The 25,959-nt window shown below is 38.4% G+C and overlaps 1 protein-coding gene across 5 annotated transcripts in view; it reads left to right on the forward strand.

Moving 5' to 3' along the window:
- BNC2 (basonuclin 2) overlaps positions 1 to 25,959 on the forward strand; it is a 427,511-nt gene that overhangs the window by 131,124 nt on the left and 270,428 nt on the right. For all 5 annotated transcript variants that reach the window (XM_044265618.1, XM_044265621.1, XM_044265617.1 and 2 more), the window contains exon 2: positions 2,920 to 3,120. In XM_044265618.1, the coding sequence (XP_044121553.1) occupies positions 2,920 to 3,120 (201 nt within the window). The remainder of the gene's footprint in view (positions 1 to 2,919; positions 3,121 to 25,959) is intronic.

A 25,959-nucleotide genomic window follows, 5' to 3' on the forward strand; every position in this document is an offset into this window, starting at 1 on the left:
GCTTGTCCTCTTTGTACACTAGTCTTACAAATCAGTTAAAATTTTGTTTTGTGCAATCCATTTAGCAAGTGCTATACTGTATGATAGGTTTGTTGTGAAAAATTTTAAACCTTGGAAAGATATCCTGGTGCCTTTGAGATGTATGCCTTGGCACTCATACACGGGTCCTAGTTACCTTGCAGACCTGTTTCATCTAGAGCAACCTCAAGCCTTGATATCTCAAAGAGCTCAGTTTGCCTACGCTGGGTAGCATTTTGTCAGAAGACTGCTGGCTGGGCAGACCAGATTTGGATGTATTAGCTAGTCAGCCTAATAACCCTGTACAGACTGTATTGATTTTCTAGGAGAGAGTTTATGAACTAAATAAACTTGGGGTTGGTGTCTTAATAAACTGCTTCTCTCAGTCTGTCACATTTAGTTACGGAGCTGTGCAGTTTAGGGGGAAAAAAGGCTAATTCTGTTACAGATTGTTCACAGCAGGGTCTCCAAATTAGCCCTTTGTTTTGTAATGCCACCTTGCTTGGGCTCGCTTTGAGCACATTTCTCAGTTTTGCCCTAATGAGTTGCAACACTGATAATGTGGCTGATGATCTTTCATTGATTTCACTATCACTTGCTTGTCTGGTAATTGATCCGTTGCTGAGCCTCTAGTTAATTATATCGGCTTTGACATGGCCTGGTCCATGGGGAATTTCAAGTCTTGCAGAATAACAGTTTTAATAAAAGAGTCTATTACTGCAGGTGCTTGCTGCTGCATGCCAGTTGATTTTTGTGTTGTGTGTGTGTGTGTCTGTGTGTGTGGTTGGGGCGGGGTTGGGGGGATGATACCTGGAAAAGAAGAGGACTACTGGACTGAAAGAAAGAAGGGGTGGGGGCTAGAAGAAGAGGAAGAGGGAGTGAAGGAGAGAAGAAGGAAGGAGGGGGAGTATGAGGGGGAGAGCGGGAGAGCAAGAGGCAGGCGAGAGAGAACACGCAGGCAAAGCGATACAACAGAGCCTGAGAGGAGCGAGGAGGAAGCTTGCTATTGACAGTGTCCTTAAGCCTCCCACAAATAACAGCCATTAGTGGGAAGGTCAGGAGCTGAGCAGGCAGCTTGACTGAGGCACTGAGTGCCACTTCAGAAATCAAGAGGCTAGCAAATTTTAGAGGGAGTTTAAGTGGGTAATAGCTAGCTGTAAAGGTACAGTCACTGTTGACAATTGACTCATAGGGGCTTTTCCTGCCCTCCCCCTTCAAGAATATTTTTATTGACCACAGGTGGACTTCATATATTTTAAGGCAACAATTCTTTGGGTTCTTGTTTGTTTCTTCTCAGATATTGAATTTGCTGCTTTTGAGACTTTTTTGTGCTTAATGGTGGTGAACCGGAGGGAAGTTTAACAGAAAAGCTTTCAGGAGATGTCGGTTCTAGAGGGGAAGGCACATTTGTGTCAACATAGTGTACGTTTTCTCATCTTTTCTCATTGTCCACTAATGACACAGAGCTGCCATTGAAGCTCTTTTCTGTTTCTTTTGTTGTTTCAGAGAGTAAGGTTTATTGTTATTCTTGAGTTAAGAAGGAGCAAGGAGAGTGGTACATTTGTCCTCAATATTTGTAGGTGGTTGAAGATTAATGTTCCTTACATTTTAAGTTTAGGAAGGATGGCTTTTTCCTGCTGACTACTTTTATGAGATGACATGAATTTAGCTTTCCATTTTGAAGTTACTGTTTATGTACAGTACATTTTCTTCAGTTCTGCTTTTCCATAAATAAGGTAGATAAACACTATCTAATAAATAGATGTTTTGTTTTAAAACTGGTTTAATTAAAAATACAGCTCTCCGGGTTATATTTCATCAGGCATGAAAATGTTATAGAATTTTCCATAGAGATCTCAAATGAAAAATGGAATTTTTATATTCATTACTTTTTTCCCTGAAATGGGACAGGCTTTTTTTCTTTCATCTTTTTCTTTTTTATGATTTGAAAGGGTATTGTAGATGCTTCATCCAGGAACTTTAACAAAGGATTTTTTTTCTATTTGTGAGCTTTAAGAAAAGGTACACTTTTTTCCTTGCCATTCAGTTTCTTATTACTTAACCTCTAATTTAATAATTAATGACCGGAGGAACTAGATGTTAAATACTATGTATTTATTTTGCAAATGTTTATTGTGTATCTTCTATGTTCAAAAAACTGCTAGGTTTATTTATTTACTTTTCAGAGTGGAAGGTCAAGTTTCTATGTACATTATTTTCTCTAGGAGTTTATATGTGGTTATAATAGCCCAGCACATACTATATGACTTTTAGGAGCTAACATTTAGCCAACAACTGAGCCAACTTAACATTCTCTTAGAGCTGAATATTTTTCTTTCTTCCAGTGTAATTAGAAAAAAAAATGTTTAAGCAGAGCAGTTTACAAATGTTAAAGACTGATGTCAGATATTGCATGTTATACCCGAAAGCATTGTTGGGAAGATTTCCCTGGGAAGGGCCTCAGCTTCTCCTCACCCCGTGCGCCGTCTGTGATCATGGTGCTGCTTGGAGTATGCATAAGTGTGTGTCTGTGTGTTTGGAGAGGGTTTAGTGCAGGGTGTCATTTGGTGCCTGACAGTGGAACAGTGCAGTTGACTCTTAGCTGTGCTATCCAATGACATGCAGTGGCTGAGAGTTTGAAGCTGATGGTTGGGTCTCCAGTGCTGCCTGCACACCTGACAGGCAGCTGTTAAACCGAGCAAAGGCAAGCTCGGGGAGTCACAATCTATGCATAAATGATAGGGGTATCTGTGCAGAAGGTGCGAAAGAAGCTCTGACCCCCTCCCTCCCCCAAATCTCCCCCTTCCCAAATGAAATGCACAGTTCAGCCAGCTTCTTAACTACACTACACTCCTGCTACTGGCTGCCAAGAGGCTCAAAAAATCCACCTTCACTTTTCAGTCAGAAGAGGCAGAAGTGGATGTGAGAGAAAGAGAGACACAGAGAGACAGAGAGCCAAAGAGGGCAAGAGACTTGACTTTAAGAGACTCCTGTACTGACAACTCCATGCAGTTCGGAACCAGAACGACTACAGCTGAACCAGGGTTCATGGGGACATGGCAAAACGCTGATACTAACCTCTTATTCAGAATGTCCCAACAGGTAAGTTTCTTTCTTTCCTTCCTTTTTTTTTTTTTTTTAAAGAAAACTTGAATTGTTACATAGACTTTTGTTTGTTGTTTTTCTTTCTAACATTTTAAAAAAATTTGGTCACTTCATAGTTAGGCTGTTTTGTCCTAACTGTGGTGTTGGAATGTGCAGGGTTACTTACTTCATGGTTTCCCTGAGGGCTCCTTAAAAGAAAAAGGGGAAAGGATACTGAAGTAAAAGAAAGCAAAGGCATTCGTTGCAAAGTTTCACAGGATAGCCTGGGTCAGGGGAGGACTTTATTTCTCGGTTTTCTGTTTAAAATTAAAAAGAAAAAAAAATAGCCACCGTCCAAAAAAAATGTATCGTTCTGTCTGTACTGATGATCACTTCGTCGAAGTGTCTGCTATCGCAGAGTAGGTTCTCCAACCTAACAGCCATAAAACGTAGGGGCCCCTCTGCAGAGCCCCGCCGACTCCACGGGGCTGGAAGCAGCTCGACTCCTACCTGCGGAGAGGAGGCCCTGCAGGAATCGCTGCCAGCGCCGAGGGTCGCCGCGGCGGCGGTGGCGGCGTGCGTGGCGGGCCGTGCCGGCGGGTCCCAGCTCCTCGGCACCGGCCGCGGCTGCCTGCCCGCCCGGCGGCCCACCCACCTCCGCGCTCGTCCCTGCGCTCCCCGCCGGCGCCGGCTGGGCTCCCGCACATTCGCCGGCCCGCCCGCCTGCTCGCTCGCTGGCTAGCGCACTCACACTCGGGCGCCGCCGCGGCGTCCTCCCCAAAGCCGCTGCTCCGTCCGGGCCGCGCTGCGGGCGGCTGGGTGTGCTGGCTCTGCCGGGAGAGCCGACGTGTTAGTGTGAGGCCGGCGGCAACTGATAATTAATCACGGGAGCCGGCGGCTCGTACCACGCGCTTGGTGATACGCGCCCTGCACGCCGGGCTCCTCTTGCACAATTGCTGGCTCTGCGGCTCCGAGGGGGAGCGAGGGTGAGAGGAAGCGAAGGGAAACAACCCAGAAACTTTCATCTTGGACTGTGCTCAAGCGAGGGAGGGAAGTTCCCTGGTGCCTCCCTCCTAGACACGTCTTGCTGTTCAAAAGCCTACACCAAACCCACACAAAGCAAGAGTTAGCGTGATAATATCATCCACACAGCACGAAAGTATTACTGGCAAATACAGTTGGATTTTAAGTAGATGGTAGTTGTTAAGAAATTGGTGCTGTTCCACTCGTTGAAAAAAAATATTGCAATTGCCTTCTTTTTCTAAAACCTGTTTTGCTTGTAAGAGTTCATGAGCATTAAATACTTCATTGAGTTAATTAGATTTTTTAAAGTATTGGTAATGAAAGGAAGAAAACGATTTGGTAGCCTGTAAACTACCAGAAGTTTAGAGGTACGTCTGCAGAAGCCGGTGCACAGAGCCAGGGTTTTGTAGCATTTAGCTAGCGAACAGTTTTATCACGCCGTTCTAGATAGGATAAATGCATTTGAATAAGGTGTATTTTGACATATCCTGTAGAGGGACCCTGATTACTGCTGATACAGTAAGCTGGGATTTAAATGCAATCAACATAAACCCAATAAGCAACTCTTTATGAGCTATTTCCCATTCTTGCAAGTTAAAAAGTTCATTCCCTCCCAGAGATACTCCTTGTCACTGTAGAGTGCCAATTTGAGAGGTGTGTTTCTGAGGCACATCCCTGCCTGGGTGGCTCTCTCTCCGTGCTTGTAACACAGAGTGTGTTTTCACTCACTGTAGGGCCAAGCAACTTGTGCCGCACTTTAAAAATTGGATGTCACATTTAGGGTTTTCCTTTAGTTCGGGAAGGTCAGGTGTGTGTGAGTGTGTATGTGTGTATGTGAAGGGAAGATTGCTTTAGGTCTCCCTCTAGCTAGAAAAGAGTTAATAAAACCAGATAGAGATAATGATCAATTGATAAATGGCTATTGAACCACATAGATGGTGTTAGATTGCTTCTTTGGCACTAGCCCATTTCCAAGTAGATTTGAATCTAAGGAGACTTTAAGTCATGGAAAACATTTTAGCTAAAAAACAAATAAAAGTAAATGATATAAATGATTGATCAGAATTAGGAAAATAATTTGAAGTCACTCAGAGAGAAAAACTCGTGCAACTAAGCTAATATGGTATCTTTGATCCAGTTGTTTGACTTCGTGGATATATAAAGATCTATTTTGTCTCTACCTGTGTGCATGCATGTGTCTTAGAATCAGTCTACTAAATGAAAAGAGTAGATATACAAGGAGGTAATTTATGCATAACGGATGCTATATTAAACTACGTAGTATTATGCCAGTTACTAAACAGAGCGGTAAAATGGAGAAAAATCACAATTTTAAAACATGTTGTAGTTTAACTGTATATATATATATATTTTAGTTTTTGGTTTTAATGGAGTTAGTCCCTCTCCTCCACTCTTTTTCTGTCGTGCTTACTAAATGTTTACCTCCTGTGCATTTTTGGAAAACATGTAAGGAGTATATGAGTGTATTTTATTTTCTTCTTCAGGATGATATTTTAGTTTGTATAAATATTATGTAAACTTAAATTCAGACTGTGTAAATCTAAAAATATATGTGCTGTACATGTTATTAAAATATGTTTATTTTCTTTACCTATAGTTCATCAGCAATGTTGATTCAGGGAGTGTGTGTGTATGTGTGTGAGTGTGTGTGTGTGTGCGCGCTTGTGCTTAGGAAAGACACTTTTCTTGAAATGCTTTTCTTGAAGCCAACAGTTTCAAGGAATACTAGTTTCAATATACACATTGAAGCCAGCTTTTGTTTTACTACAGGTAAAAGTTTGTCCAGTTTAATCAAATATGCAGAATTCTGTATGAAGAGGTTTTTTTGTGTTATGAAAAAATTGATTTAACACTTGAATAGAATTGATTGGATCTATTTTCTTATTTCAAAGTTTTCTGTAATAATATAAACACTCTTAAGTTTTACCAGATCATTTCTTTAAATATTAGAAAAGACTGACTAGCAGGTTTCAAACTGAGTTACAGAGAATTAACCACCAGTGTTATTTAAGTACAGCAAAACTTGTAGAAATATCTCATGAATCCTGAAATTTAATAATCTAGATTTGTGTCTTCTACAGGTAAATTAAGCAGTAGGGATATAAAACTCTTTGTCTTTTGTATGAGCAAAGTTGGATCTGCTTATATGTAAGTCTGTCAGTCTGTCTAACTCTAACAAAAAAACCACAAACTGAAGCCAATTTAGATTTGATAGAATTAAGTATGTATCCCTTACATTCAAGATATGATAATTTTACTACATTTTCCTGCCTTTCTACAACTTTCCCATGTTTAAGTAAGATTTTTCTAAAAGGGTATTATTTTTTCATACAGACAAATATTTGATAACCTTAAAGGGCATGACTCTTGACTTCTGTAAAGGAAGTTCTTTTTTGAGTTACTTTGATCAGTGACAGGTCGAGAATGACCAGAAACCCTTTGCTCATCTTCTGTGTTAATCTCCTAGAGTCTAGAACGTTATTTTGCCCATTTTAACCTCATTAAGCATTGTTAAAAGCAGAAAATAAGGCCTGCTTTGGGAAGCTTTTTTTCTTTTTTCTTAATCAGGTTTTAAAAGGTGATTTTTCTATTTTTGCAAATATTTTGTGCATTTGAGAGAATCTCAAAATTCTTTGTAGCTACTTCAAGGGATGCAATAGTCTAATATATTTTGAAATCTTTTCACACATGAAACCATAACAGGTAAATGGCTTCAGCCCATGTTTTACACATTATTAGAGGCATTTACCTTTTATTATCGGTGAGGTATATTTAACCTGTTTCAAATAAAATGTAGATCCCTTAATAAGGTCTCTTTTCAGACACAAGTGAAATACTAAGTTAGAATTATAAATGACTCTGTGCATCATTATGTAGTAATTTAGGATTCACCCAATGATGTAACAAAATTAACAACATAATTTCATTGTGAAACTGTGTCTTATTAAAGAACAACTGTCTGACATTCTCTTACAGTTGCTTTATTTAACTTCATGCAAATATTATTAGTAGTGACATTTTTCTATTGTGCATTAGATTCTCTCATTAGCATGATGTGTTAGTTATCACCAGAGAAATCATTTCTTAGGTAGGTGAGGGGCAAACCAAGAAAGCTAAAAATTAAATCAACGATTTACATTAATACTAGAGCGTCTGCTCACCAGAGATATGACAGAGTAAAGCAAACTTTCTTTCTAATATAAAATCTAGCACATTTCAGAGAAATGATAAATAAAATATATTGTAAGAAATATATAATAACGTTGCTGGAATCCATTTAAAAGCATATTTGATATGAATTTTTCTCCCAGTACTCTTTTAGTTCTTTCTATTCATATAGGCAAACACAGTTTCAGTTTGTGGAATCTATATTTTAAAGTGGAAATGGTGGTTTTGTCTGATTTCCTACCTCCCCCCCAAATAATTTAAATGTTTATTCACTAACAGTTTAAAAGGCACATAGAGTTTTTCTTTTAAGTCAGATACCTAATTGTGTATTGTGGTTTGATTCTTCTTTATTGTTTGTACATTTTTATTCTAAACTCTATCCCACTCATGTAGACATCCCTTTTAACATGGGATGTATATTCTTATTTAATCAGAGCCCTGAGTAAAGCAGTTGATAGTTAATGGTCTTTGAAAATGACTTTCATTGCCAGGCATCATCCATCCCTTGGTTTCTGTACTTTTCCCTCCCTTTTTACTCCCCTTCTTACAGTTGGTGTGTTTTGGTAATCATGTCTTAAATTGACCAAACTTATGGTCTTAATGTGAAAATATTTATATTAGGAAGCATGTAATTTCAGCCTGTTGAATTACTAGGCTGCTACCTCCAATTTAAGTTCCCTTCTCTAATTTGAATGATAATATGTTTTATTTTGAAGTTTAACTATAGACATATATCCAGATGTAATTCTTAACATCCACTGTGATGGTGCAACACGAAAATAGGAATATTTGGGTAATTGTTAAAATACAAATTGTAGTAGAGACAGGTGCTTGTGTGTTGGCCTGTACTTTGTAAGTCTGTGGATAGCATGCAGGCTTTACTTAACAGGTGCTGTCTGATTTGTAATGCAGTGGGACAGTAGTGAGGTCCTGTACATGGCATTTATGTACATATTAATGCAAGGGAAGCATGCACAAACATTTTCTCAGATGTGTATATGGTATATGTTAAAAGCCTGTACACAGATTTCAAGTTTATTTTCGACACAATGCACTAAATGAATTTGAACATAGTAGGTGATCGTTTTGAAATTGTTTTTCTCTTATTTCTGTCAGCTGCAAACTGGTCCTCTGTGTGTAATTGTCAAAGTCTGGTGCTAAGGTGAGTCAAGTAACCACAGTTGAAAAATAAATCCCTAAAGGTGCAGATACCTTATCTATAATTGTAGGTATTTTTTATAATTATATTTATGACTGTATCTTAACGTTCAGTGATAAATCCAATTATTCATGCATGGCTTTATGGAAATCTGATTAATGTAGTGACAGCACAGATTTGGGCTACCCCAGCAGCACATCCTCCCACTCCTCTGTCAGGGTTAAGAGCCGCGGCAAATCCTCCCTAACTAATTAGATGCTGAGTAAGGCATCTCTGAGAAGTTGGGGCAAAAGTGAATGGGTCACAGCCAAAGCAGGATTGCAAGGACTCCAGTGATAGTGAAAGCATTCAAGTCTGCCAGGTCGTTGTGACACAGGGAGCTGATTCCAAAGGAACAGACCGTTACAGATAGGAAGCTGGCGTCCTCCCCTTCCATGAAAAACAAAAATTCTAGTGCTTCTCCCTTCCCACCTTATGTGCATTACGCGTACTTAAAGAAAGTTACAGTAGCATCCCCCCATGTCCATCTGCAAAGGTTTTGAGAGGATTTTCCTTATAAACATGAATAGCTAATGACTGTACAGCTGAAGAGGTATTTTCTCAACTTGGGCCTCTTTTTTAGAATAGATATATCAAAAGGAATTCAAGAAGAAACTAGGATTTGCTTTAGCTCGTGTCCATATTTGGGACACGAATGTTTTCATCCATCTAAGAATTAACTCCTTTTTGTCCACAGAATATTGTCAGGGAACTTTGTGGTAGCAGGGAGAACAGAATGAATCATGGGCTGACTTTTTCAGTGAGAAATTTTGTCTGGGTCTCCCTGCTTGTTATTGTTCACAGAACATGGAATATAATGGTTCCAAGCTTTCTTTCATATGAGATCTGGAGCTTGGTTTGTTAATATGCATAGAATGAGTTCTTTACCATGTGAAAATCCTCTTGTACCTCTCTGTACTTTTTGTAGTATGTTTTTGCTGCTACATAACCACCCTTCTGTAGGCCTTGGTCAGAAGATTGTTTGGGGATTGTAGGAGATGATTGATCTCACCTCTGTCTGCCAAAGCTGATGCCATTTTTATGTCCCCAAAAAGCAGCTGGCTTCCACATTTTGCTTGGTGATCTTCATCTACTGAAGGATGGGGAAAAGGGGGGAGGAAGCGAGTCAAAGACCCTTTCAAGGAACTTTGACATCGACTTTTAAGCTTTCGAGAAATAAAGGAATAGAGGCATAATTCAGGAATAACAGCCTTCATATCTGGACATATAAGCAAAACACCGTGTGGAAGAGGGGACTTTTTCATACAAGGTAAACTAATAAGCAGGCAAGAAGAATAAGTTGGAAAAAACATTCTGAGCAACTCAAGCTCCAAGAAAGTTTTAATATGCAGATGACATCCCAAAAATGATGCCTGGAACTGTGACACTCATCGAACTACATCTCACTGAGCATGACCTATACAGCTTTCTCTCTCCCTGGGTTTAAAAGAAAGTTTAGAAAATAGGAAAAAATAGAAGTGTTGTTTGTTTTTCAATTTCTGCATTCTCTGTAGGAAGCCCAGCAACTTTCAAGGTACACATTCCAACCCTAAGGTGAAAAATTTATTTTATGCCTGGAGTTCATTTGGATGAGGACCGGGTGCAGTGTCATTCTGTTCAAACACTCTGTGTAGCATTTCATGCCACAGAGTCAGAGAAGAGAAGAGACAAAGTGCTGTATCATTTCTTCATCACAAGAGTCTTCCTTAATGGAAATGCTTGTGGAACAACAATGTATTACTCAAACTGGCTAGCTTAGGAATCAGATTCTCAGCTTATTAATCATCATTCCAATTAAAAAAAAAAAGAATTGATCCTTTAACAGAGAAATAATATCCTTTTGTTTTTCTTTAATTAAGCCCATCAGTTTTTCATTTTTCCCTGTTAAGAAAATGAAAAATCTTGAACAGTAGGAAGTTATTCTCTTGAGCATATCTGACATCTTATTTACTCAGTATTTTTGGACCGCAGTGTTGTTTTGCTACTGTCTTTAGGGTTTGTGTGTTGTTGAAGGGGAAGGGTTGATTTAAGTCTCATTTCTATTTGGTTGCCAGCAATTTACTTAATGATCTAAATACATGGTTAGTCTGTTCTTTTTTCCTATTTCCGTTTCCCATAGACCTAATTTCTTTCTCAGTTTATTCTCCTTCCACCTCATCTCCCTTTTTATGAATTTCTCCTTACTTTCACTGGCTCTTTTTACCCTTATATAAAGAATTGACATGCACCTGAAATGGAACAGTAACTGAATATGACTTCTTTGCCAGTATATCATTCTGGCAGAGGTAGGGAGAAGAGGTGCCACCCTCCGATCTGGTCCTCAGCGTGTGAGTGCTGACAGGAAGACTGTCCCGAGTTTTGCTTTGTAAGGGTTCTGTAAGTAAGGGCATGATAAAAACGTGTAACCAGGGGCCCAGGCTTATTGTTCAGAGGTGTTGAAAGGCAGCTCAATTTGATCCTTTGCCTGTGTAAGAAACTACTTCACTGAAAAGAGATTTTGCTTTTCTGTTCTTTTTTTTAAAAAAAGTTATTCTTGAATTTATCATTTTGTACAGTTAGACTTGTATCTGTACAAGAGAGGATTTCCTTAGGAGGAGGAAGACATGTAAAGTTTTCCTTCAGTAGGTGAAAGGTGTGACTCTTTGAGACAAACTGCAGTTAGTAAGAGTTAATTGAAACATTTAAAAAAGACTATATGGGATTCCCATAGAATATATGGGAAAGACAGAACTTCCAGTATTATACCTGCTGTGCTTTTGTGTGACCGTCATGAATTTTTCAGCTTTATTAAGGTGTTTTTCAGTGGATGTTTTTTCTCAAGACGGTTCTTCAGGACCCATATTTGATGATCAGGGAGCCTGAACTGGGGGGTTTGAAAAGAAAATTTTAGGATAATGAATATTTTACACACCAAAAAAATTACTTTCAGGTGACTTAACATAATAACAAAACCAATATTAAAATGAGAACCTCTCTTAGGAGTGTTTTAATAATGTTTGATTTTTCTTCTTTTAAAATTTAAGCAAGAAGGATTTCATTGACTTAAATCATTAAGATGGCTATTTGGGGCACCTCATCAGGCATAGTTTAAAGAAAGCTACCCACTACTGTGCCTTCCACCAGAGCTAGAGGGCAGTGGACATGACTGGGAGGATACTTGTGAGGTATGGGAGAAAAATTATACACTGAGTATATTCATGAAAGTGTCCCTTGAGTGAGAATGCCTGCAAACATTCTCTTTGTTGGACCTCATGTCAAAACCTAACTCAAGGCAGCTAAGTAATCTGCTGCTTTATCTAATAATTGCTTTTCGTTTATTCTTTCTTTTTTTAGGTATAAAATTAGAGTACCAGAAAGAACCAAAATCAAGGCCTTCTCTAGACTTTGTGGAAAGACTTACTGTGTTGCTATGGAACATATTAAAAATTCATATTGTTGCATGGCCATGTATTTATATGGGGTACATAGGCATGCAGAAAGTGTATACCTGTCCATTGGTTGGTTGTGGGAATTCGGTGATTTATTTCTAGGTCTGTTGAGAATTTGTTAATGGTTGCCTCAAATGCAGTGAGTGTGTAGGTGGCTCCCTCTTATAAGAAATCTCCCATTTTAGGAAGCTCATTATAATGATTCCTTACACTTTGTAGCTTTTCTGTTCCTTGAGCATAGCTTTCTGGTGAAGCTCAGTGTCATTCATTCGGAAGTAGCTTGATTGGATTCTTACTTTGTGAACTGACATTTTCAATCAGTGACAAACTATAGTTCTCCTCACAGAAGCTAAAACTAAGCTGGGATGAAGATACCAAGATAAGAGTCTTTGACTCAAACTTCAAATGTCTCATAATTTCCCTTCCATGCCCCTTTTTTGTTATTGTTGATGTTTTGTTCCTTGAGCAACTGAGGAAAGTGATCATGGAACTGAATAAATCTTAAAATATGTTACCAATTCTGTTATCTACTAAATAGAGCTCCTTGTGGGAAAGAATTTTTCCATTTTTCCTTTATTTTTGACATTTATCATAAATTGAGTGGGAGAGGGTAGAGTTAGAAGTCAACATCTGGGAGAGCTTGTTTCAGTAGCCAGCCTGGAAGCCCGAACCCTAGCTTCATACAGGTGAGACATGTTATGGGAATAAAGGCCTTACGCATTTAATGAACCCCGCCTGCCTGTCAGCTTGGTTTTTCATGCACCATTGTTGTTCAAATAAGAAAAAGAGAGTGTTCACAGCCTGTGGTGAGATTAGAGTAATGAAAATGAAGTGTTAATCTGTTGATAGCAAGCACATCTCATATCCTGCATCCTGGGCCACATTCATGCGTGTATAATATATTCCAGGTTTTCTCATGGTCAGAGAAGCTTGGATGTTCATTATATTAAAAACACCCTTCTGGTAAAAGTGAGAAGTTGGTTATTTTAACTTGTGCAAACAGTTATTTTTAATAATTTCTCAGTAAACCAACTAGTCAAACCAGCCTTCTGAGTGTTCTAATAACCCACTGTTCTTTTAGATGCCAGTATTCCTGTTCTTTTGGTCTTTTTTTTTTTTTTTTTTTCCTAAACAAATGCAGAATGCTGACATGAGCCTCTACGTCAGCTTCTTTTGAGATTTCTTTTATAGGAAGAAGGAAGGAGTTAAGTGAGCACAGTGCCTTAATCTCCATAGAACACAGGTTAAATAATATTAAGCACTCATTATCTCATACTTTATTTTTCATATTAAAACAATGAAGTGCAAACAAAGTAACAAAATCAGGAGTCTTTTAGAACTGCCTTATGTATTTACAGCTGCCTTGAGGAGACCAGTTTAAAGCTTTCTTCATCATGGGTGGGAACTAACTTGTTTTTTCATAAAATTTCCTTTAAAAAATGTTATAGCTGACCAGTCAATATGAATGTAATGAATTATACTTTACCTAGTATTCTTGTTTTAGTTTTTTGCCATCTTTTTATTTTGTTTTAGGTTTTAGTATTTTTGTGGGTAATCTCCATGCCCACGGTGGGGCTTGAACTCATGATCCGGAGATCAAGAGTTGTATGCTCTACTGACTGAGCCAGCGACGCACTCCTGTTTTTTTGTCATTTTACGATTGAGAGGTTTTAATTTTATTTTCTAAAGCTAATATGTTTAACAAAGAGAATCAGTTTAGGTTTAGATTATACTAAGATATTTAAAAAAAAATAATGTGAATATTTGTACTGTCCCATAGGATCATCTCTTTAAGAAGTACCTTAAGAGATGGTTTCAAAAGAAGTGTAAAAGGGGTGGGGAGCAGTGTATTAATAATTGAGTTCCAGGTGTCTGCTTCTAATTGCTAAAATTTCAAGCATAATGGATATTAAGGAAAAATGCTTCCCAAAAGGAATTCTCATATTGTTGTTCAGATATCAGACCTAACACTATATTTATGGAGCTCGTATGTACAGTATTTTCCGTTTTCCTATTTCAACTGGGAGTTAAGGAATATAGTGTGATCATTATGATTTTGTGAACTGCTTACTTAGAGTTCAATTTTTCAGAATCAAGAGAATTTGGGGATTAAAGTCCGATTGTGATGTACATTTACCATGTATTCAAGGGTTATACTTTTTTTAAAGGTGAAAATGGAAGAAGACTGCTGCTCTCTTAGGAAGGAAACACCTAACTTAAAAATAATCTTTCAAGAAAGTGTGGGGGGGGGGCGCATGGGTGGTCAGTCATTTGGCATCTGCCTTTGGCTCCAGTTATGATCCCAGGGTCTGGGATCGAGCCCTGCATCAGGCTCCCAGCTCTGTGGGAAGCCTGCTTCTCCCATTCCCACTCCCCTTGCCTGTCTTCTCTCTTGCTCTCTCTCTCTCAACTAAATTAAAAAAAAAAAAAAGAAAGAAAGAAAAGGAAAAAAAAAAAGAAAGAAAGTGGGCCAATGAGGAAATATAATTTCAAAACACTGTACTGAAGTTCATATAAATTTGGCTCTTTTTATGAAGTTATATTATGACTGTTCATAGCCTATTTAGTACATATCTGTACTGTTCAGTACATCAAAGATAGCCTGCCAGTATAGTTAAAGTGAAAAGGTACTTTTCTTTCCCCTGCTAAAATAAGGTGCTCCTGATTTGTAAAGTCCACTAATAGATAGAAATACTGTGTTGCTGTGATTGATTGGAAATTGCGAAGTATAAAAGATTTTTCTCTTTGTACTTCATTTCAGTTAAGAAAAAAGCAAATAGGAATGCATGGTGACTTTGTCATAAGCATCTGGTTTTAGGTAATAATCATTTCTAAAGAAATATGCCATGACTTTGGAGGTCATGAACCTGCAATAATGTGTGTTTAGTTTAAATATGTAAATGTCATATTGTGGCATATATGTGGAGCCAGTAAAGATGAGTATTTGCTCTAATATTCATGTATCCTCCATGTTGACTTTTTAGAAAATTTACCTTGAAGATATATTCCATTTTCATATTAGGGTCAGTTTTCACTTAAAGGAGGTGCAGAAGTATTAACATGTGAAGGAACAAAATGGGTATGTAGATCTGGACAATAGTTTGACATGAACATCTTTTCTGGGCTTCAGAGAAGAATGTGGTTGATTGAAAAGCAGTGTAAATGTTTTGGATTTGCTTTTCAAAGTGTCTTAATTATGAAAATGACTTTGCTTTGCTTTGCATTTGTGTTTTGTTGAACAACTGTATTATGAAATTCTACCCATTGTCTTACATTAAGCCCATGAAATAAATATTTTCAAATCTATTCCTAGATACCTTTCTCTTTTTCTTCCACAAACTCTATAAACTGTCTTTGGAGTAGTGTAACATTTTAAAGATCAAGAATTGCCTAAAAGGGCATGTGGAGGTAAGGTCAATTAAACAGGTGGAGTGAGTCTTGTAGGGTCTGTGGTAAACCAGTAGGTTCTTCAGCTCAAGCCAATTGTTACCAGGTATGAAACTGGGAGGTCTCCTCCTCCTCTACCTCCCCCTCTTCCTCTTCCTCCTGATCCTCTTCCTCCTCTTTTTTTAATGAGAAGCCAGAAATCAAGATTTTTTTTATGTGAAATCTCCTGATTTTTAAATCTTGGCAATCTTTTCAAATATTTTTTAAAGTGTGTGGTCCAAACAAAACTCATCTGCAGGCTATATTCAGCCTACTGGCTGCCAGATAGAAACCTCTGTTTTAGATAATATTTTAATGGATGAAGATAATAGTTTCATTGCATGTGATCATTCATCTTGGGAATTCCCCGCTGGGATGAACCAAATTCTTCATTTTTTTTTTTTTTCACAATTGAAAAAAGGGTTTGGTAAATATGTTTCTGGTGCTGATAGCTTTGATGTATAGCTTTTTTCCTTATGACCCACATATAAAGAAAAATGTGGGACCAGAACAAAAAAATGGCCAAAGTATTTTAATAAAGGTAGGAAAAGTAAGAATTTTAGAATTAAAGAGAAGGAAAGGGAGATTTCTAAACTCTGAAAAGAATCCCGTGATTTGTGTCAGTCATTGATGTAGATGAAAAGCTGAATTCCACTATAAAAAGCTTTTCATCTCACCTTTAAGCAGTGATTCTTGGCCCTGAATCTTTGTGGGATTGCTGTAATTTACCAGGCAATTGATTATGATGTCATGAGAAGGAGATGGACCACAAGGGGAAAACTTCCCCATCCTAATTCAGGCAAGGCCAATATTTTACACAAGCTTCAAGAAAACATCATTTATATTGTATAAGATGAAGTTTTCAGTGTCTATTTAAATTTTTTGAAGGGGCTCTTTAAAAGATATAATCTGTTCATAATTGAAATTCTCTAGGCAAATCAGATATCCACATTTTCAAGAGAACAGATAATTAATTGGTTTGAAATTCAAATTGAAGGTCATCCTGTTATTGATTTTCGTGGGAACAGGAAACAAGAACATCTTGTTAAAATGATCTGCCAGTGGGGCCTAGGTGTGCCTAGGTTCTGTCTAGGGCCTTGTTGAGCAGCATCACCGGACAGTATCAGAACGCCAATCAGAAGGCAGTCATTCCTGGTATAAACACAATAAGCTGCTGGTTTGCTTCCCAAACTGTGGAGAAGAGCTGAGCTGGAGAAAAGACCAGAGATTAACAGTTTGTTTTATAATAAGTCAGGTATTTCAAATCAAGTGACTGGTGCAGCTTGTTACGAAGCATCTGTAAGTGTGTGGGAATGATGTTGGTATGCCATGTTCAAGTTCATCGTCAACACAGCTGTGACCTACCACTTTCACAAACCTTTCAACTGGGAATTAGATAAAAATATCTTTAATGCAAGGGGAGAGGAGCACTGAAGTGAAGAGGGTGGTGAAGAATAAAAGAAGAATATACTCCTTTAGATGCTATTAATTTTTATAAAATAACATTTGTGCTTTATCTTAGATAATTTTATTGTTCCATATACAGGTCTATTTTAAAGCAATCATTTCTCTCTCTGCTGTGTTTATACTTTGTGAGAACGGTATAATGTGAAGGTAACATGAACTAAGTGGGTGGCGAACATTATGCCTTTCCAAACTGAAATAAGTATTTTAATTTAAGCTGTGCTAAACAAGTTGGAAACTTAATGCAGCTTCTTTTTGTGGTTCAAAGTCAAATTTTAAAAAAAAAAGTAGGGGGAGGGCAACCAAGCCTTCCATTCTAAATACCCTGAAGCTGTTAATTCAGTTATTTCCAGGTTGACATAGTTTTGTGTAGGCATGACAGTGGCATCAACCATCGACATTAAGCCTTAGCATTCCACAGAACCATTTCAAGTTTATTATGAGCTTCAAAGCCTGCTCATCCCTAAGAGAATATCAAGTTTAAGCATGTCACTTTGCCATAGTCACAGTTAACTTTCTGAAATCAAAAAGTACCTTTCTTGAATCAAAAAGGCTGATTTTCTACAGGTGATCCTTGAAGAAATTTCTCAGTTCAGTACAGAGTCATTTTTCTGACCTACTGTTGCTGTCCTCTTGAATTCTGCCGATCCATCCCAGTAGCAGTGGTTGGAAACTATCCCAAATAAAGCAGGACTCATCACACTTTGTTTAAAGCTCTGCGATGATGTCAACATTCTTTTTCAGCTTTATTTCATGAGTTTGTCATTGATCCCGTTTTACCAATTCACAGTTGGATTTTCATTGCAGTATTTAAAAATGTACCTAGGAGGAAAAAGATGCTGGTGTTTTTTCCTAATAGTTTCTTATAACATGGAATGCTAATGCTCCGGGAAAGAGTTTGGGGCTGTTCAGCCTGATCATGGTACACTGCTTCTCTTCTTAGAGAAAGGTACTCCCCATTTCCTGAATGTGAAATGCCTACCCTTTTGGAGCCTCCTGGTCTTTGGTTCCTAACTCAGTTAATAAACCGTCCCTGTCTATACCTTGTATCTCAGAGATAGAACTTGACGGACTAGTCAGCATTGCAAAGGTCACCCTAACGCTGTTGCCAGAATACACTGCCCTTTGTTGCTCAGTGATGATAATGCTACTCTGGCAGTTAACTGGATGTATTAGATTGAGCTACTTTCCCAGAATACCAAATTCTTTATTTATTTCATTTAAACACCTGATAGAATGCCCATTCACAAGCTGTCTCGGTGTGTTTTCAAAAGGGATCTTAACAATACTCAAAATACCAGTGCTTTGGCCACAGGATGGACAACACGCAGAGTGTGTACATGTTGTATGTTTTACTTCTATGAAAATACTTCTGAATTACACTAATTTTTTAGAGTTTTCTTATTGCTTGAAGTGAATAATTTTCCAGCAAATCTGAAAGTCCAAGCTATCCCAAAAGGATTCCTTATGTTAGTCTTCTGTTGGTAGGTCAGTACTTAAAATCATGTTATGAATTAAGTTTAAGAAAAATGTGAAGTTTCATTTTCTTTCATGTGGTTTTCCATAAATAAATAAATAAATAAATAAAATGTGGAAATTACTTTAAACATAGTGCAAAAGTGGGTTTCCCTGTATTTTTATGTATGCAAATTTACCTCACAATTTACTTAAATATTATATCCAGAATGATAGAGGGATGATTAAAAAATGATCAAGCTAGTTGTTTGAGGCAGCGGAACTACTCTTGAAGTAATTGGTATTTGGCATGCTTACGTTGATTTTTTGTGACACCGGTGCCATTTTGCAATAATGTCTAGTACACAGGTAGCATCTTTGCTTTATGTCTCATTTAAATAAAAATGAATAAAGATTCAAGATGCTAAGGTGCTAGAGACTTCACTAATTCTCTTCACTGAGGCCTGCACTTTGGACTAACTACTTCCCCACTTTGCCACTCATCCCTCCCCAGGTTCTGTTTGGTCCTAATCGGATTGGCTGAGCAATTGAGGCATTTAGAATTACTTCCTCTTTGGTTTCAAATGAGTAAGTGAAGACTCAGAGAAATCCCCTAAATTTACCTTTTAGTATCTTTGAATAGAAAAGATTCTGTCCTGCCTTCCCTTTCATGTTTTCATTCAGTTGTTTCTTACTGAGCTTGATGAGCACATTTAAAGCAGAATATATTCCCTCTCTCTCTCCAAAATAATAGAATGAAATCAGTGTTCAATTAATTTTGTTGCAGTAATTCAACACTCAAAGGTAACTAAATGATTTAAAATAGGATGGTTGGCATTAAGCTCAGACACTGCACAGTATTTGAAAACAAAATATGGTGACAGTTGTGTTGTAGGTTCTTTATGACTTATAACGTTTGTTGAAAGGACTTTTCTTTTAGAGGTATGTTTATCTTAGAATAATAATCATTTCATGCTTTTTTTTTCCCCCCCTAGTTAACCCATTCTCCAGACCTTTAAAAAACTTTTTTAAGTGGATGTAAATTCCATTTTAATTAGTTCAGTGCAATCTAATACTGCAACTAGCCAGCAATGGAAGAAACATGCTGGAAGTTAATACAACCCAAATCAACCATAGCCACATAATTCCCCTGATCTTAGTAACAGCCCCCTTCCCCACCTCTACAATTAAATGACCCTGTTGTTCAGGAGTTTCAACAAGACATTTAAGGTTCATTTAAAAAAATGATCATCCTTTACGGAATTCTTTGCTCTTGGATTTCTTTCTTTCTTTCCCTTGCCACACAGCTGTCACTGGTGTAGGAGAAAGATTGGGGGGAGGGGAGGAGAAGGAAGCCCTGTTCAAATCGTGTCACGTAGCACTAATTCATCTGCTCTCATTAGAGGGAGCGAGGGACAGCGGTGATGGCCAAGAGCTGCACTCCACACATGACACGCGAACAGTTTGGGGAATAGAAAATTGCTTTCTCAGGAAGCCCAGCCAATTAAGGACTTGACCATATTGAATGTCAAGTGTTAATTTAGGTTTTTCTTCATTTTCCCAGTAGTAATGCGGGTCCTGTGATGAGCAAATACATGTCAAGTAAAAGTTGATTGCATGAAGGACCCGGGTATTATATGTCACTGACAAGTCACAAATGTACTGAAGTCTTTTAACCCCTTAGGTGAGTGAGGTGGGGGAGGGGAAAGGAGAGACAGGGATTAATGGTACCAATAGTGATTAAGAATGGATAGTTTACTCAGGGATAGCTTGGATGGGACAGACAGCAATGATAATTCATGCAAAAACCAGGGATAGGACAAATCCTACTCTCAGGGCATAGAGGCCCTTGAAATGCATACAGTATGATTCTTTCCCATTGAAAAGATACCGCCTAGGATATATATTCTGTCTCCTAAGATTTTATGAAGAGGGAAAGTAGTGTATTCTATGGTCTTGACCTAGGAAATTCCTTTTTAATTATCTCCTCTGAAAGAAATAAAACATTCATTAAATAATGATACTATTTTGGACATTTTAGCCCACTGAGCCACCCAGGCGCCCCCTATTTTGGACATTTTAACTTGTTGGCTTAGTGCAGCCATGAAAATTCTGGTTATTTTTACAATTTCAGTTTCTAATCAAGTATGCATTTAAAAAAATGACTGTGTAATGCTATGCCATAGAAAAGATGCAGAACATAAGATTGAAAGAATGTTTTCTGTCATAAGTATCTCTGTTCGTGATGTTTAGCCAATAGAAGCTGGTAGAAGGTCCATCATTGTCTTTCATTTCCTTTTGTTGCCCAGTTATAGGAGGAAAGAGATTCAAGCTTCAGTGAGTGAGGTAACTTCGCCTTTTTTTAAAGGAAATGTTGAACGTTGCCCATCATGTATAGCATCTCATTTCCATTCATCAGCATTTATTTACATATGAATGTCTCCAAAAGGAGAATGTCTGTTTCTGTTGCAGTTGTACAAGTTGCAAATAAAAATACCCAACAGTTTAAAATGCTGCTTTTTATAGTTTGAACAGTCTTAACGTGAAACTCAGAACAGTTACAGTCCAGTCATTTGTGTTCTTCGTATGTAGACCCACTTTCCCCCTTCATATCTTTGAAGAAGTGATTGTAGTTAAAACACTTTTTTGAAACTTACTCTCTTCTGTTTATTTCCCCACTTTCAAGACACTTGCTTTTGTGTATTGACAGACCTTGCACCTTAAAAACTTAAGTCTGGTAATGCTTTAATTTTGGCAACAAAAATATCAACAGAATCTTTTACCCTCCCTCAGGTCAGAAACACTCTAATGATGTTATCATTATATTAAGAGTGAGCTAAATTTACATTAAGGAACAATTAGGCAACAATTCTAAGAATTTGATGTTTTAAAAAAACAGATTTTTCTTAAGGAAGGAACATTAGGGTAGGATGTAATATCAATTAACATCTCCCCTCCCTGTCACAAAGCTAACCAAATAGAATAAGCTTAGCCCTCCCTTCCCTTCCTATTTTGATAAGCTCTGTGTATGGAACTCGGGTGGCATGGTGAGAGTACTGTTTAATTACAATCCAATTGTCAGCAGCTTCTCTTCCGCTGGGTGTGCTGAGAGACTTAAGTAAGTTTCCGTAAAGTAAATTCTGATGATGGCAGCTCGGGTTGCTGATTCAAGTTATTCCTTCTCTTCTGTGTCACTTTTGACGGATGGTACCTAATGCAATCAACCACAGGCCAAGAAAGCCTTTTTTTTGGGGGGGGGGCGTTGCGTTAGTAACTGAACCAGGAGTTCTCCTCCCTTGATCTCTCTTTCCGATGCACCCCCCCCCCCCGCCAGTACTTCAGCCCAGATAGGAAAGTGAAAAGAACGGCAGTACTACCCAGGACAGGCTTTCCCTAAACCTCCTTTTCCCAGTGGTGAAGCTGAAGCTGCCTCCCTTTGCGTGCGTTTTTGATAAATTTAAGAAGTCAAATCGCTGACACAGATAGATAATCCAAGTGTATAGGGTGAAGAGTTATAAATTAACACATTATTCCCTCTTAATGTGAAATACTTGAGAATGCATTTTCTCAGTCCCCTGACATCTACCCAGTGAGGGCTCGCATTGTACTTTTCAAGTGGCATTGATTTGTTAAAGCGCTGAATTAGCATCTCAGGCCAGCTGCTTGATCCACTGTGCTGTTGTGGGGCTCCTATTCTGCTGCTCTCCCCCAGCCATCCCCTTTCTTCCTTCAGGCGCCCTCTTCTTTTCTCTCCTGTTCCCTGCTTCTTTCCAAGTCACTCCTCCCAGCACATTCCTACACTCTTTCTCTCTCAGGCTCCTTTTTGCTTGTTGCTTTTCTATCTGCTTTCATCCCACACCATCTCCTTTGTCTTCCTTCTCTCCTCAATCCACACATCTTTTATTTTTCATCCCTTTGCTTCTGAGGTTTGCCTTAACTCAGGGTTGGCGTCTGTTAACTGCCTGAGTGTGGGGTAGGGGGTGGTTGATTCAGCCAATCCTTGGCTCCAAGTTGAGAAGAATGAGTTAATGTATGTGTGCTCATGCTGCTTGTAATAGAAGTCAGTGAGAAAAATCTCACCTGTTTTGCTTTCTAGAAATTAAAAGGTAGCTTACAAAACTTTTAAACTTGTATTTCTAAATGCCATTTCACAGAGTTAAGGCCTTTTTTTTTTTGGTTAGGGGAAAATGGTTATCACAGATTTGATCATCTCAAACGCGCCTGCCAAAATAAGTTACTGTTTCTGTAAAACTTGGATTTCTGCAACTTCTTGCATTTCAGTGAACTTACTGATATGAGTTTCTTTTCTAGCAAGTTCTATATTGTTGATATAGTTTCGTATAAAATATTTTTCATGGTGGTATTTTGCTATGCTATGGTTTCCTTATTGTGATTCATCACTGTATCATAGCAGTGAATACATTATAAAATTGGTTGACAATTTGTTGAGAAATAGAATAAGATGGATTATCGCTTTTTTGAATGATATATCTCAAAATTCCAGAAGTCTTCAGAGGAAATTCATCACAATTGAGAGGATTTAACATGCCTCTTGCATGTTCACAGACTTTCACTCTTTTCTTTCTCTGGATCTTCATCCTAGATACTTTGGGATCACTCTTGATTAATTTGATAGAAGCAAAAAAAAAAAAAAAAGTATGTCTGGATTTAGATAGAAATTGTCTTTTGTAATTTTAATCTCATGTCTTGACTTGATGCTGTCCAATTTTACTGAGTTTCCCCAAAAATATAATAATTTAGAATTTGAATATACATTGATAAGTCAGATAACTTGAAAAAATCCTCTTTATTGCTGTGTTTTAATATAATTAAAATGAGTTTGATTTCAGCATTTACATTTTGAAATGGAAATATTTAGCAAAGTTTCTGATAATCTTTGCTTCTTTGTTGGGTTGATCTCCCACCCTCTGTCCCCCAAGTAAAACACAATCCCCCCCCTTTTTTTAAAGATTTATTTTATTTATTTATTTGACAGACAGAGATCACAAGTCCGAGAGCTGCAGGCAGAGAGAGAGGAGGAAGCAGGATCCCCACAGAGCAGAGAACCCGATGCGGGGCTCGATCCCAGGACCCTGGGATCATAACCTGAGTGGAAGGCAGTGGCTTAATCCACTGAGCCACCCAGGAGCCCCTACCCCCCTTTTTAAAAGTTAATTGCTGTCCTCCTATCTAGAATTAGCACGGCTTGGCTAAGGTGAAGGGATTAGAATGACTTTTCAAGGCGTGATAATGTCTGTTTAAAGGAAAGAAAAAGAAATAAATCTTTTAACTAGGGCTTAAGACTAATTCCAACTACTAAGGAGACAAAAATGACGCTAAAGAAGACAGTTTGGTTTTATTTTGTATGTGCATGTTAACTTGCTTAGAGATCATCATTTTGTATTTTAGATTGTTCTCTTAGATGAAGTTAAGATGTTCTTCATTTGCTACTGAGAAGGCACATGGCCTCACTCTAGGAGATTAAAGCCAGAGCACCTTTTGCCTTTTATAGGGATAATTCACTGCTCACCTGGCTGTAGTTCAGGGTCAAGGGCAAGAAGGAGAGACTTGCTGCTTTTCAGACCTACTTGTGGCTACAGCAGAAAAGAGTAATAAAGACAAAATAATAGGGCAATGTTGAAAGTGAAAGTACCCCATGTGAAAATAGTTAATGATCAAAAAAAGGGAAAAATGAATAATCACAAAAGTAAAAAAAAAATCTGGAAGGTACTTTAGTAGTGGAAGAGAAGTTGAGGATGAAGGAAAAAGGGATTTGGGGGGCAGGATTATGGTATCTTGCAACTTCTAAAATAAAAATATTGTTGTGATGTGATTGGTTACAAAGGACCAAATTGGCTTCACAGCAGAGTTAGAAATTAATTAAAACATTTTAAAACTTTTTAAAAAAATATTTTATTTATTTATTTGACACAGAGAGAGATCACAAGTAGGCAGAGAGGCCAGAAGAGAGAGAGGGGGAGGCAGCCTCCCCACTGTGCAGAGAGCCCCATGGGGGCTCCATCCCAGGACCCTCTGATCAAGACCTGAACTGAAGGCAGAGGCTTTAACCCACTGAGCCACCCAGACGCCCCCATTTTTAAACTTTTAATGTTATTTAAATTTTTCATTTGTGGTACATACAGTTTTTCTTTGCTTCTTGGTCTGTCAGTTATGATCCCTGGAAGGCAGAAATCTCTGCACAAGTAATAAACCAATACATCTATAAATCTAAGGGTTTTTAAAATCTAATTTGTTGTTTTGTGATAGTACCTTAGCCACATGAAATGGTTAAGATGTTTTTAGAATTTAACACCTTTGAGTTTTTCTCTAAGATTCTCAGGAGAAATCAGAATTATTTCTGTTTTTGTATTTTGTAAATCTAAATTAAATGTCACTTAAATGCGAAAGACCTGGCAGCTTTGATAAGTAGTCCCCAAAGCAAACCATTTTGTCGGTAATCATAACCTAATTATGAATGCAAATGCAAAGTTTGTTTTTAAAAAAGTCCTGACCAAACAAAGGAAAGAGAAAAGCAGACCAGTCTGGGACACAGGGAGAAAGCATCCCCACACTTAAACCTAAGAGTTTCAGTGGTAGCAGTAATAATAAGAACTTTTGGCATCCTCCCAAGTCCTGTGGAGAAGGAGCAGCAAATGGCCTGCGCAGTCAGTGGTGGCTCTGCATAAGTTCCAGAGTGACACATGCATCACAAGCCGGTCACAATGCGAAGGGTCAAGGGTCATGTTCAAGAGCAGGGTGTTGCTGGCCTAAGCTGAGGAAGCAGAGGTGGCCCCTCTGTGCTCAGTGTGTGGGTCTGTGTACTCCTTTCCCGTCAAAGCTGGCCCGGCACGGCCAAAAAAGCGGTTCCTTGGCAGGGTTTAATGGCAGGATGATGTAGTCTGTTGTGACTAGTGCATTCCTTTCAGGTTAAACTAGGGAAATGGCATTGTGTTAAAATTCCAAGTCGCATGAATGTTTTATTGCCACAGTGCCTTTAGCCCTCTAGGGGAGTGTGTGTGGCGGCGGGTGGGGGTGGCGGGGGTGACTTAGAGACTCAGGAACTATCAGAAGAACACTTCCCTTGGAAAATTTTACCCACCAGCGTGAAGCTGATTTGCTGTGATGGTCACTTAGAAGGGTTTCGCTTTTTCCTAAACTGTGGCTGTTTAAAGTCTTGCCGTCTGGACAATTAACAGCTGAAGAAAATATGACAAGACACACGCAAAGAGGTTGGGAGATAGAGAGGAGGAATGCGCCTGAAAGGAGCTAAGTTGACTTCTTGTGTAAACTATCTGAGTGAGAGCCCCTCCCCCGGCCTTGGTCCCTGTCCCCCTCCCCCCACTCACCCTCCTACCCACCCTCCCACCCCCAGGCTGTGTTTTGCTGTCTGCCTGAAGGCCAAGAGTGATCTGTTAACCTTGCACCACTGACTGGGAGGCCACTGCAGCTCATGGTACTGTATGTTACCATTACTACTCCCTCATTCCTTTCACTGGATGGTTTGGTTTCCTTAAAAAAAATTTTTTTTTTTATTAACCATTTCTCTGTAATAACGGTTTATATCAGTCAGAGGGATACAGTTTTGGAATGCAGAAGGTCTAGTTTAAAACAAAACAAACTTAAGTGTGGTGCTTGTTTTTTTTCCCCCTTGGCGTTTAGAAGGGGTACACTGAA

The sequence above is a fragment of the Neovison vison genome, chromosome 9 (genome assembly GCF_020171115.1).
Source record: "Neovison vison isolate M4711 chromosome 9, ASM_NN_V1, whole genome shotgun sequence".
In the NCBI taxonomy this organism is placed as follows: Eukaryota; Metazoa; Chordata; class Mammalia; order Carnivora; family Mustelidae; genus Neogale; species Neogale vison.